General features: G+C 38.4%; 1 protein-coding gene across 1 annotated transcript in view; it reads right to left on the minus strand.

Annotated features, from left to right (window-relative positions):
* Positions 1-6,728, minus strand: part of LOC107091090 (transmembrane protein 178B-like) — a 12,803-nt gene extending 6,075 nt beyond the window's left edge. Inside the window, exons 1-2 of the mRNA XM_015384839.1 lie at positions 6,090-6,728; positions 2,412-2,525 (exon numbers count right to left, since the gene is read on the minus strand). Of these exons, the coding sequence (XP_015240325.1) occupies positions 2,412-2,525; positions 6,090-6,468 (493 nt within the window). The 5' untranslated portion in view covers positions 6,469-6,728. The remainder of the gene's footprint in view (positions 1-2,411; positions 2,526-6,089) is intronic.
* Positions 6,729-14,416: the final 7,688 nt, after the last annotated feature.

The following is a 14,416-nucleotide window of genomic DNA, read 5'->3' on the forward strand; positions in this document are numbered from 1 at the left end:
TATATATATATATATATATATATACAGAAACAGAGAGTAAATACAGGGAGAAAAAAAGGCTCAAAGTATTTCAAACTCAACAATATGACTGTATCTATAAAAAGAGAATGTTCAGACAGCTGCAAACTTGCTCAAGTTTGGCCAATGTACGTAGAGCCAGTCTACAATAATCATTAAATTTCTACACAACCTACAGCAGGCTTTTGCAGCTGTTGATCAAAACATGCTTACTGCCTGAGTCTAACAGTGTAACCTATATAGGAGATGTGAAAAAAGGAAAGAAAGAAAAAAACAAAGTCCAGACTAATGCTGCTTTGTTACAGAAACTCTTGGCCAGATCACCACATTTATGGCATATCCTTCAGTTTCAAGTGACAGCTTAATTTAAAAATTTACTCATCTGTGTCTTATACATATTGTGGATTTGTTATGCTATAAACTAAATACGATGCAGTGGTGTGTAGAGATGGGAATCAAAAACTGGTTCCTGTTCAGAACCATATCCGTGTGTTCCAGTTCCATGGCACCGTTTGGCAGCTCGCTTAACGATTCTCTTAATGATTCCAGGCAGCACCAGAGCCGCGCTGGGCAGCACGACTTACGTCATGTTTTTTTACGCAAGTTACGCACATGGCATTCAGTAATTATTAAGTACGACTTGACCAGGTGAAGAGTAGAAAAGCAAAACAAAAGCGCTCAAAGCGATCGAAAGTTTGGCTTCTTTTTTAAGGGAGAGAAAGATGGCAACAAGGCACTTTGCAATCATTGGACAGTGGCAATGACATCCGCGGTAGGAATTTATCTAGAAACACCTGCACACACATCAAGGCATACATTTTAACAAATGCCATGTTTTTGATGCCTTCCAGACAGAAGCTAAAGTTACGACCGGCATGGAAGGCAACTCTGATGGTAAGTAGCTAGTTTTATATCACTGGCTGTGCTTAATGTGTTTCCTAGTAAATCAGATGCCATTTCTGGGAATAAACCAATTTCCTTAAACATGCTACGAAGTTGCTCCGCAGTTCAGGGAGCAAGAGAAAGGTGATGCTCATTTATTTAAATCAGGGGGAGATGAGTTTATTCCCTGAAATTGTACAGTAATGCTTTTTCATTAAACGGATGCCTTCTCCATTAGATTTAGATGACGAGACGGGTAGCCTGGATGGCTCAGAGAATGGCAGCTCCCGTTCACTGTCTTCTGTTTTCACTGAGGCAGACAGAAATAAAATGTCCCAGGCGAAGGTGGACGAATGTCACCGTGCACTAACCAAGTTCATTGTTTCACAGAATCGATAAGAGAATCGATAAGAGATTTGATAAGGAATCGAATCGTTTCACAGAATCTATAAGGGAATCGGAATCATGAAAATCTTATTAATTCTCACCTCTAGTGGTGTTAGACCATATGAAACTGAAAAAGTGAATCTGTTCTGTATGTCTTTTTGTGAAATTAATTGCATCTCTTATTTAAAAAAACAGACTTAAAGATGGAAATAACGATTCCACTTTAAATCAAGGATGGCTACAAAACTGGTTTTAAAGAACGTCCATTCATCAAATTCAAATAATACCAAACAGTTAGAACTAGTTAAGTCATATCTGGGTTTCTAATTTAGAAGTTTAGACAAATATCATCGCTATCTTAGAATATATTTGTGCAAGGTTTTACCAGAACCATCAAACCCTGTCCCTCGTGACAAAATTAAACTGTACTTAGAAGCAATTTTGGATACATTTTTGTGAGGGAGCAGTAAATGGAGATGTAGCCTTGAAATAAAAGCACTGTATATACGTACCAACACATTCTGCCCTACACTTATATTGCTACAGTGACAATACGCCAGATTACAGTTGATCTCTGTTTATGCTTTTTGTTTTTGGTCTTAACTCTTTACTAAATCAAGCCACATGTGCTCATTCAACCATATTTTCTTATTCAATACACTAAGTGCACATTGCTGCCAGTCACACAAGCTGCAGATGCTAAATACATGGGCGAGCAAATTGGGTCTCTGCATCTTCCCTGACAAATGGACTGAGATAATCAGCAAATGAATAATTGATGCTCTGATTGGAGAACGACTGATTTATTGCTTAAGCAGCTACTAACCACTAATTATTACAGTCGCCGTTCCTGATGTTGAATGACGTCAAACTGTCAGGCTATAAATAATGTTTAGAACAACTTTGAATAAGACATAATAAATACGCTTTAAAATAACTCAAAGACAGTAAGCTAAATGTTAGTTTTCTTGATGAATATGTGCAATACAATGCCAGTTAACGCAGTCTTAATCATACCTTTTCATGTTTAAAAGACATTTTTTTCATATTTGGCCAAGCTCAAACAGAAACACAAAGTTCAGATGATTAAAAACAACAAAATGGAGAAAGACTGACTGACTTACGGAGAGCATGCCACTCATCCTGACGTATGGTCTTTGTGATGTTGATAGGTAAATTCCGTGGAAGAATCGACGATGAATAGTGATACTTGACTGGGGTGCATCTATGAATTATTCCTGTTAAGAAGACAAAATAAAAAACACAGTTATAACTGGAGCACTAAGGAGCGAAATGAAGTCAGAATTGCATTCCAAACCTTTGTTCTGTTTTTCATGGATAATACGATGATGTGTGCACAAACGTAACATTTATTTTTCACCCTGTCTGAGTTTTCATTTTCTGAGCTGGCCCGTTTAACCTTGTTTTTCCCCCACTCCAGCATAGTAATTAAAGAGGGATTAGGAAACAATGTGGTATATGGATTATACTCCCAAATGTCTCCTATGTAAATGCTCTGATTTAAAGTGAATCTTGTCATATTTTTGCATACATTTGGTTTTTAGACTCCATCTCTATAATCCAGTCTTTCCTGCAGTCTCTGAGCAAAGCAACATTTTATCTATTTAAATAAGGACCTTTTTTTGAAAATAACAAAAGAGCAAATTTGAAAGCTTTATATTTTCTTGAAAAGTTCCCAAATTCAGACAATTTGTTTCTCAAAACCACAGCCCTCCAAAACATAGTTTATAGCTTTTCTTTTTTAATCTATGGGATCTTTTAGGTTTTATATGATAGCTTTATTATACCACATGGCGCTTTTAAAGTGCTTTCCAAACACAATTTGGTACAATTGGAAGCAATTTGACATCATTAAAGGTTAGCTATAGACATTTACTCTGATAAAGGAAAAGTCTGGATCTTTTCAGTGAACCTCCTTCATATTTTATCAACAGCCAGTATATTTTCTGTAGCACATAGCTGTCTAAACTCTCTCAGTTCGTAGAAGCAGACATGTTTTTGGGCTGTGGTACGAAGCCGGAGTACCCAGAGAGAACCCATGCATGCTCAGGGAGAACATGCAAACTCCATGCAGAAAGACCCTGGGCCGGGAATTGAACCGGGAACCTTCGTTACATGTGGGTTTCTTTACTAAAGTTACAATTTGCAAAATATAACTATGAGGACTAAATCATGCAGGGAGAAGAAGGTACCTTATGAGGGTCTTTTCACAAAACTGTTTTGCAAAACTGCAACAAACATACATGCCCCGGACTTTTCTAAACCAAGGCAGATGTGTTCTGTCATTGTGTGTCCTTAAATATATGAAACTGACATCAAAATACAAGTAACTGGGAACAAAATTTGTAGTTGTAAAAAAGGGCTTTTACTAAGCCCTCTTTCCAAATCTACTCGCCAACTTAGATTTGATTCAACCCACATTTTCTCCAAACACAAAACCCCAGTACATTTCAAACCAAACAAGACCCTTAAACAGAGACCAGTACATCCTAAGGACAAAACCCCAGACCAAATATGAGCGGAGTGGTGTATGCAGTTCAATGCACTTAGGAATGCTCAGATCTTTATATTGGAGAAACCAAACAACCTTTCCACAGAAGAATGGCCCTACACAGAAGAGCGACATCCTCTGGACAAGACTCTGCTGTACATCTACACCTTATGGACAAAGGACGTTCTTTTGAGGACCAAAATATTTACATTTTGGACAAAGAAAATAGGGGGTTTGAGAGGGACATGAAGGAAGCCATCTATGTTAAGAAAGCAAACTAACCTTAAACAAAGGGGGTGGATTGAGATTTCAGCTTTCAAAAACCTACAATGCAGCAATTGAGTTGATCCCTTCCCGCTATCATCGCAACCCCAACTCCCGTAGAGGAGAGCAGAAGAACCTCAACTATTCAGCCAGGCCAACAATTCCCTTTAACGACCCCCCTTTCAGAGACTTAGATGGGTATGGGACATTTTTTGGAAGGACTATGACCTAGATGACTGAGAATCTTCAACAACCCACATTGGTATAACAGGAGTAGGTAAACTTCTATCAACCTTACATCTTTGGAAAAGATCAGGGTCATGTTTTTTGGTTGAGTAATGAAAGGGAAAGTTCACAGCTGATAAAAAGATTCAAAGACTTCAACTGTATGAAAAACATCAACATTCCAAAAATGGCAGAAAATATTGATAACTGGGAGTCTCTGTCCCTCATTATTTAATTTTATATTCATTTTTCAAAAAGTGCTGTTGAGAAAGTTGCACTGCACACTTATATAACAGTCTGCACGTGTTGAGGTAGTGTATAAAACAAAGCTGCATTAATTGGTATATACAGTATGTGAACTGTGAGAGTTGCGGCTGATGCTTTTAGAATACATCAATGCACTGTTAACCTCTGCTAAAAAGAATTAGAAAAATATGTATGTATATATACACAAATTAATGCCATTAAGCATAGGGCAGTCAGTGGTCACTTTAATGTAATCCCTTGACAATTACTTCTGTAATTTCAGGGTAAAAATATATTTTAATCTGAATTAGTTAATCTTAAACACAAATCAGAATAATCCACACTGATAAATTGTCGTTAAATGGGAACACTCTAACAACATTAATTAGAACAATATTAGACAAATGCTAATTATTCTTAAGTCTACATTGCTTTTATTTACATATACATGCATTTTCAATGCATCTCTGCATATGATAAAAGATGTTAATTAATTTGCATTTCCTTTGTTTTTAGCTCTAAACCAGATTCAGAAAAAATTTGGTTAAAAGAGGGGACCTGTGTGTTTGCTATTGTATGAGTAATTTCATCTTCAAATTTACTGTCCACCTAGTGACAACAATAGCAGTCAGATTTGCCTACATAACACATTATTAATCTTGTGAAATCAAAAACAACCGTGGTATTTTATTATGTTTAAAACAGGGACCAGTTTTAATCTGTGGTATCCCAATGAACTCATTAAGATTGGTATTATATGAAAAAAAGAGAAAGAAATATTTAAAAGAATGCCAAACCTACAAATGCAGCTAAATGTATTCTAAATGTTCTAACAATTATTTAGCTAACTAAGCTTTAAGGTTATATGCTGTAGAAAACCATGCTAACATCCTGGATGACTGAGAACATAATAATATTTGTAGCATACAACTAACATCATGAGTTGTTGAAGGAGACATTTTTTCATAAGGTCACCTGATCAATAGAGGTTTGTATGATCTAGCTAAAAGCATTTCAGAAGATGAACCTACGTTTTTTAAAGCTAGTAGTATATGATAAGAAAATCCTTAAACTGTGCACATGATTATTTTTGTAACTGACTACATTTAAATAAAAATGACATTGCATTTCTCTGGAATCCAAAAGGTTAATTGATTCAAAATCCTCCACATATGACATTTAAAAAAAAAAAATATATATATATATATATATATATATATATATATATATATATATATATATATATATATATATATATGTATATATATATATATTAGTTGCTGCTGTTTCTACAAGCATACTTGGAAACCACTGATTTCTATTCCAGTTTGTTTCTTCCAGCACCATGGACAGCGGTCAGTCACAGCACAGTCAATTACCAACCAATTAATACAATTTTAACGCGGACACCAATCACCATAAGAAACCAATCACCTTAAGAAACCAATCACCATGAGATGAATCCGAAATGCTGTTTTTCTATCAGCTTAGATGTGAGCTCATCGCCGAGCATCTCGGCCTGCTGCTCACCAGCAGCCAGAGCTCCAGTGTTTACCTTTGTAAATAAGGTCCTCAGTCTCCAGGTCGAATCCTTCCCGGTGACACTTCCTCCAAAGCCCGGAGACGGTAGAGTTGAACTGCCGGCTGCAGTGAGACTCCATGGCAGACGCCGCGGGCAGAAAGTGCCGCTTCCCTCTTAGCAGAGGGGCAGCATCTGGCCCGCTCTTAGGAGGCATCTGGAGGGGGAGGTTGTGGTTGGAAATGTAAATGTAACCCGGGTCGTTCCTCTTGTTGGCATAGTTTTTGCACCTCTCTCGGTGTCTCCTGGCGTCGGTCTCGTACCAATAGTCGGTGCAGATTGCCATGGCGAGGAGACCCAGCGCGCAGAAAGCCAAGAAAAGCCCTGCGCTGGTTAATATTTTCATAGCGGCCATCTTCCTTTGCTTGGTGGAGAGCCCAAACAGTGGCAAGAAGGTTCCTCCGTGGCCGTGGTGGTGGTGGGTTTGCTGGTACCGGCGTGAAACAATTCACGACGGCACTCAGAGCTTTCTGCAGTCCTAAACTGGGAGCATGATGCTTCAACGCCGGAGCGGAGTGGAAAGGATGCTGCGGTCTATTGTTGAGGTGCCCGGTGCATGAAATGTTGTTCCCACCATCTGTTATGGTACAGGAGGAGGAGAGGGGATGGATGGCGACCAACGCTGTGAGGAGGAGGCAGGGGCAGTGATGTAGTTGCGCTGTCTCTCCTCCAGGTTGCTGCGGGATGGAGAGCGCTATTTGTTTTGCATGGGTGAACACTTTCTATCTATCTAATTAAAAATTAGATGTAAACATTTTTTAAATAAAGGGTAAGTCAATAAATACTAAACTAAACCAAATGAAACTTATTTTATATATGGTTACACGGTATCTTGTCTTTTACATCCCTTTGCATTTGAAATGGAAACATAAGTTATATATTAATTTGAAAACCGTGTAGCCTATATGAAAAGCAGAAAAAAATTATTTATTATGTACATTCCTAGTCAGAACTACATGTATTCTTCATCCTAAATGTCATTCCTAAAGTGGACTTTAAATAAAGAAAAGTTGACCATGCTTTATTTTTTAGAGCAAAATGGCCAATAACTTCAATGAGTTATTGTTTAGGTTTGGTTTTTATTTTGATAAAAACTTGTGTAAACTCAAATAATCTATGCAGGGAGTGGGTAAATAATAAATGACAAATGCAAAAAGGGGCAGGCAAATTTACTTTGAGGGTGGTGGTGGTGGTGGGGGGGGGGGTATGCCTGGATTTTGGGGTATCATTTTGACCCTGCTTAGATCAGATCAAATCCACTGTCAATTCTATCTGAATTGACAGTAACTACAGTCGAAGGTAATCTGATATTGTTCAGAAAACATCTAACTTACGTCTTTCCACTTTGCATACTGTAGATGGGTTATTAAGGTTGATGATTTTTTTTCCAAGTTTTTTGTTTTTATCAAGTTAGCTTTTCAATATTTTGTTCTGCACACACCCAAGTAGATAACGTTTGGAGATAGAGTTCAGATCAAGCCAAGAAATGTGATCTTATTTAAATAGTTCTATAGAAATCACAGTCCGGTAAAAACGCACAAGCACAAACGCACTTTCACGTCCAATTGCATTAGCTGTTGCAAGTTTCACAGATAAAGTGGGGATTATAGTTTGTTCCAAAATACCAGATCTAAAGTGGTCTATTTGTTTTATGTGGCTAAATAATTTCCTTTCTTGTGCTTAGAATAAGAAAGTATTTTTGACTCAAAATAATTAGATAGAGGTCTGACCTATGTCCAAAAGAAACTATTTTAAGACTGTCAAAGATGTCAAAATCTGTTTAAAACTATTGAGGAAGGTAATCAAGTTTTATCTTTGGGAGAAAAATATGCTAAAAAAAATCCAGCTATTTGCATTTTATATAATTTCAAATCTTTGGAGCTATCCCATTAACTAAATTGAGCAACATATGACAATGAAGACCTACAGTATGTATGCATGCATGTGTTTGAAGATGGCTCTGCCTAAATGTAAAATTTCAGATTTTACATTGCAGATAAAGTTAACCTCTCATGCAGTTAATGTACCGGTAACAAATCTTGCTTAACTGAATTATTGTGGGGAATTCTAATATTTAATATACACTGCTCAAAAAAAATTAAAGGAACACTTGAAACACATCAGATCTCAATGGGGCAAAAAATCATGCTGTTTATTGATATTTATATGGACTGGGTGATATGTTAGGTACAAAAGGATGCCACATCATTTGATGGAAATGAAAATTATCAACCTACAGAGGGCTGAATTCAAAGACACCCCAAAGATTACAGTGAAAAAATGATGCGGCAGGCTAGTTCATTTTGCTGAAATTTCATTGCAGCAACTCAAAATGGTATTCAGTAATTTGTATGGCCTCCACTTGTGTGTATGCATGCCTGACAACGTCGGGGCATGCTCCTAATGAGAATGGATGGCGTCCTGGGGTATCCCCCCCTCAGATCTGGACCAGGGCATCACTGAGCTCCCGGACAGTCTGAGGTGCAACCTGGCGGCATCGGATGGATTGAAACAATGTCCCAGAGGTGTTCTATTGGATTCAGGCGAGCATGGGAGCCAATCAATTCCTTCATCCTCCAGGAACTGCCTGCATATTCTCGCCACATGAAGCCGGGCATTGTCGTGCACCAGGAGGAACCCAGGACCCACTGCACCAGCATAGGGTCTGACAATGGGTGCAAGGATTTCATCCCTAATTTCAGTCAGGGTGCCGTTGTCTAGCCTGTATAGGTCTGTGCACCCCTCCATGGATATGCCGCCATGTTCTTCACAGCTTCTCCAGACCCTTTCACGTCTGTCACATGTGCTCAGGGTGAACCTGCTCTCATCTGTGAAAAGCACAGGGTGCCAGCGGCGGACTTGCCAATTCCGGTGTTCTTTGGCAAATGTCAGTCGTGCTCCACGGTGCCGGGCAGTGAGCACAGGGCCCACTAGAGGACGTCGGGCCCTCAGGCCACCCTCGGGAAGTCTGTTTAGTCTGGTAGCGTTCCTCCAGCTCCTCCTTACACAAAGGAGCAGATACCGGTCCTGCTGATGGGCTGTAGACCTTCTACGGCTCTGTCCAGCTCTCCTGGAGCAACTGCCTGTCTCCTGGAATCTCCTCCACGCTCTTGATATTACGCTGGGAGACACAGCAAACCTGGCAATGGCACGTATTGATGTGGCATGGAGGAGTTGGACTGCCTGTGCAATCTCTGTAGGGTCCAGGTAGCACCTCATGCTAATAGTAGTGACAGTGACCCTAGCCAAATGCAAAACTGGTGAAAAAGAGTCAGAAAAGATGAGGAGGGGGAAAAAATGTCAGTGGCCTCCACCTGTAAAACCATTCCTGTTTTGATGGTCGTCTCGTTGTTGCCCCTCTAGTGCACCTGTTGTTAATTTAAATAACACCAAAGCAGCTGAAACTGATTACAAACCCCCTCTGCTACTTACCTTACCAAATCAATATCCCAGAAGTTTAATTAACTTGATGCTATACTCTGATTACAAGGTGTTCCTTAAATTTTTTTGAGTAGTGTATAATGAAATAAATTGATATTTAATTTCAGAAGACAGAGACTGGAAGTAGACATATGTCTCCATAGTCTATGAGGGATCATAAAAACAATCCAGCTGCAGGACATTCTTTGCAGTAATGGCCAAATTTCCTTTTTATTCCTCAGATATGCTGTCAAAGACTGCAAATAAGTTAGTATAGGTTTAGAAAATAGACCAACTTCTATGTAAAGCTATGAAGTCCCTGGTGAAAACTTTATTTCACTTTTTTTTTCCAATGTGCTGTGCTTTCTGCTCAACACAAAGAAAATGGTAGTTTTGGGGCGAAGACTTTGAGAATAGGTGCCTCAATAAATTCATGTAGCCATGTTTCTGTTAAAAAAACAACAACTTATGGCCAGCAGTTAAATCAATGATTTAAAAACATGATTTTCCTGTTAGATCTAATGTTTGATAAAGCCAATTTATTTAATTTAGTGGCTGACATTAACTGCATGTCTGAATGTTTATGACAATTTATGGCTTTTGAATTTGATAATTCATTACTGTCTCTTAACCTTTCAGCTTTGTTCTTTCTGTCATGAATTAGCATTCAAATTTTAAAATTATCTCCCACTTGGGGCTTAAGTTTTTCCTGGAAATAATCAGATAGAGGTATCCACTGGGGCATAGTCTGTAGTACAGAGATATCTGAACATGATTCAATTGAGTATTTAAGGGTTTAACATGCAGCTTTTATGGAAAACATTAACAGCAATGAACTTTTCTTTCATTCAGTTATGCTACAGCCTTTTTCCAAAGGGTTTTAAATTGAGATCTTTTTTCTGTGGACATTTTCAGAGATGGCACATCACATCTCCCATCCCTTCAGTCATAGCCACCCATCTAAATGGATAGGATAAGAGAATCATTACTCAGTTAAACAGGAAAGTGGTTCATGGAACATTTAGAGGAGCTCACGGCTAATAACCACAACTAAGATGGAAAAATATGTTGACAAAACAGACTCTACAAATCCTATCAAATTAGGTAATCTAGTTAGATGACCGTAAAATTGAACTTGTTGACAGATGTACAAAGTCTGTACAACAAAAGAATAATATTGCACATTATCACAAAGGGGTGATGTGCACTATAGTCGTTGTAGAGGCTACAGCTGATTTGAACCTGAAATAGAGATTACCCTCCAACAAGAAACAGATGTAAAAATACAACAAGAATAAACAGAATCAAAATGAGGCACAATTTTCTGGGGTTTACTTGTGGGTTTACATTTTTTTTCTTTGTTTTACTGTTATTTCAAAGTTGGAAAATTGTAATTCTTTAGTATCAGGAAGTCCACAAACTGTAGTTAAGAGACTCATGTTAGACTCATCTCATCCAAAATTGCTGCAGCCAGAGTTCTGAGGAAAATTAAAAAGAGAGTTCATATCTCTCCTATCCTATGTTCGGTTGTTACTGAAGATGTGTGAGTTTATTACACCCTGGTGTTGGCTGCCTGTTGTGCGTCAGAACTGATGTTTTCTACAATAGTTAATCTAGTTAAGACAGTCCCTTTGTCTGGATATACAGTACAGTTATAATCCTTATTTTGTAAGTGACAAAGATTTGGAAATGGAATGAGAGCAGTGTCCTTGAGCTAAGAACAAAGTGTAATATTTTGATAAGGCTGTAACCATGGATATCTACTCATCTGCTAACGTGTATGATGTAAAGTAAGATGATGTGGCAGACTGGAGATGTATAAAATGTCTTTATAACTGTTAATCGGGGCCCCTTACTGAGGTGAGCAGCTTACATTCTGCAAACTCTAAGCCAGGTATCCCCAAACTCGGTCCTCAAGCCCCCTGTCCTGCAGGTTTTAGAGGTTTCTCTGCTTCAGCACAGCTGGTTATAATGATTGCAGTAGACCAAAAGCCTGTTAATCAGCTTTCAATTAAAATCAGCTGTGCTGGAGCAAGGAAACCTCTAAAACCTGCAGGGCATGGGGCCTTGAAGACCGAGTTTGGGGATGCCTGCTCTAAGCAATTTCTCTGACCTGAGTAGGATCACAATTTCTATCAGAATCTGTTGTCATGTCTCCTGGTTTTTTAATAAATATAAGTTATGAAGTGTTATTTAAAGAGTTATGATCTCTTTTCAGGGAAAAGAAACCGAGAGATACAGTAGAGCGTGAAGGTGCATACACAGAGCCTATCTTTAACACTTAGCTTCTCTTCATTGGCTTCCTGTTAAATCCAGAAAAGAATTTAAAATCCTCCTCCTCACATAGAAAGCCTTAAATGGCCAAGCTCAATCTTATAACAGAGCTCTGATTGTACCTTATGTTGCTAACAGAGTCCTTTCCTCTCAATCGGCAGGTTCACTAGTGGTTCAGGCAGATTTTTTAGTTGTCAGCGTCCTCTCCTATGGAACCAACTACCAGTTTTAGCCCATGAGGGAGACACCCTGTCTTCTTTTAAGGCTAGGCTTTAAACTTTCCTGTTTGATAAAGCTTATAGTTGACAGAGGTTATCCAGCGCTATCTCTATAGTTATGTTGCTATAGGCTTAGACTGCTGGAGGACATAGGGACCCCTTTTCATCATTTTGCTTACGGTAATTTTTTTTTTTCATCTGGTCTGGTTCTGTTTGCCTGTGACACTATACCTGAGAGAAATAAAAGCTGTGCTGCTGCCATCAACACCTTTATTCATAGAGTGTAGAGTTGGCCTGTTTTTCAGTGTAGTTCTGTTTCTCTGACTGTGACTGGCTGGATGTGCTCTCTTCATGCTCTGACATGGGAGCTGGCTTAGAGTTCGTCTTCCTGGCTGTGTGTTTCCTGGACAGGGCCGCCTGTGAAGCTAGTTGACAGTTGCCTTTTGTATCTCTGCTTCTTTCTGTATGTCGGCTTGTCTCCTTGAACCCCAGTCAGCCTCGGCAGATGGCCGCTCACACTGACTCTGGTTCTGTTAGAGGTTTCTTCCTGTTAAAAGGGAGTTTTCCTCTCCATTGTTGTTGCAAGCATACTTGGCGTGATGGATTGTTTTCGAGTTAATGAGTTGTTGAACTTTAAATCAGTTTGACTGTATGATCTAGCTCTATATTAATAAACTGAATAGAATTTCTCTTCAAATGCAGAAGTGAAATGCACTTTAAATGCAATGCAGAACTTTGCAGTGATCTTTCACACGTATTTCTAATAAAAAGATTGAAGTTTGTGTTTTTAAAGTCGTGAAAATGTCTAAGCAATATGAAACCTTTTTAAAAGGATTGTACATTAAAGAGGTTCACCTTGGTTTTTTTTTAAAGTCACATTTCAAAAAAGTAAAAAAATAAACAATCCACTGGACTTTGTTTCCAATATTGAAGACGTTTTGCTTCCCGTCCAGGAAGCTTTTTCAATTTAAACCAGACATAGCATGGTGTTGCTTTATGCAGTAGCTCAACAAAGCCTTGTTTTTGCTTAGACAATATTCAAATTTAGAATGGGGTCGTTTGGCTCTTTTATTAGCCTGCAATATGATGGTGACAGTCACATTTAATTGACATTTTCTCAGCATTGTCTGATTCTAAATAAAGTGAAGATAAAATATCTTGAAAAACAAGGGTGTATTCTTTTATGATTTCATTCTATTCAGTTCAAAAATGCATTATTAATGCCAAAGGGAAAAATATATATATATATATATATATATATATATATATATATATATTGCAAATTTAGGTGGTTTATCAACGTAAACACATCCATTGATCTGAACTAAACGTTGGCAGTTAGAACCTGGAAAGCTAATCTTGTTAATGTCCTGGCAGGTTTAATAATGGTTCACAGTGCTCCTGGTTGACTTCTTTTATTATTACTTGCATATACTCAATGTCTTTTTGTACCTGTATCAGCACAAATTAGAAACCCATGCCACATATCTAAAATTCCCAGGGAAACTATTTTCTAAAACTTCAACATGTAAATCTCCTTCCAGAACTTTTAAAACTTGAACCAAACGATGACAGTATAAGAACAGGAATGTACCATCTGCCTCTGCGTTTACTCCGTTTTCTGCTCTATGCCTCTTGCTGCAGTGTAAGCGGTGATACTTGTTTTTATGTGCTGTGACTGAAGAAGGCTCCCACAGACATTAAGCTGCTTGGAGCCTGATGACTAAGGAAGGCGACCTGCTGTTGAGTCGTTATGGCATTATACGCTTGCCAAATACACTGCTGAAACTGGAAAATGTGTGAACAGTCATTGCCCCCTCCGCCTTACTTCCATATGACAACCTATCACCCTTTGCAGTAGGATTATTCTAAACGTGAAAATTTTTACGCAGAAAGGTCAGTTTTATGAGATCTACCTGATCCTCTTAACTCAACCGCTGTAGAGTCAAGGCAATGCTGCCTGTGCTTAGTTGAAAAGGGGAGAGAAACGGCATACAACCTGGACAGGCCACCCGTTTTTTTTGTTTTTTTTTTACAGGGCAGCACAAATACAGAAATATGATGAACACCACCACACACACACACACACATACTTGCACCTTAGGCTAGTTTTAACTGACCTGCTAAGATAAAATACATGTTGATGGGCGGTGGGAGAAGGAAGGCACTTGAGCGTATGACCTTCTTGCAGCAAAGCAGCAGGACTTACAATTACAGCCCTAAATCACCTAATAGTACTAGATATAGATTCTGTCACCAACACAGTGAATGCTATCTAATCACAGGATTTTTAAACAATGATGAAAGCTATTCCAGATACCCAACATTTTTGACACTTTTTTTTTTACTACGGTAAATAAGAAAACTGTTTAATACTCATTTACTGAAAAA

This window comes from Cyprinodon variegatus, unplaced genomic scaffold, assembly GCF_000732505.1.
Source record: "Cyprinodon variegatus isolate N-32 unplaced genomic scaffold, C_variegatus-1.0 Scaffold15, whole genome shotgun sequence".
NCBI classification, from domain to species: Eukaryota; Metazoa; Chordata; class Actinopteri; order Cyprinodontiformes; family Cyprinodontidae; genus Cyprinodon; species Cyprinodon variegatus.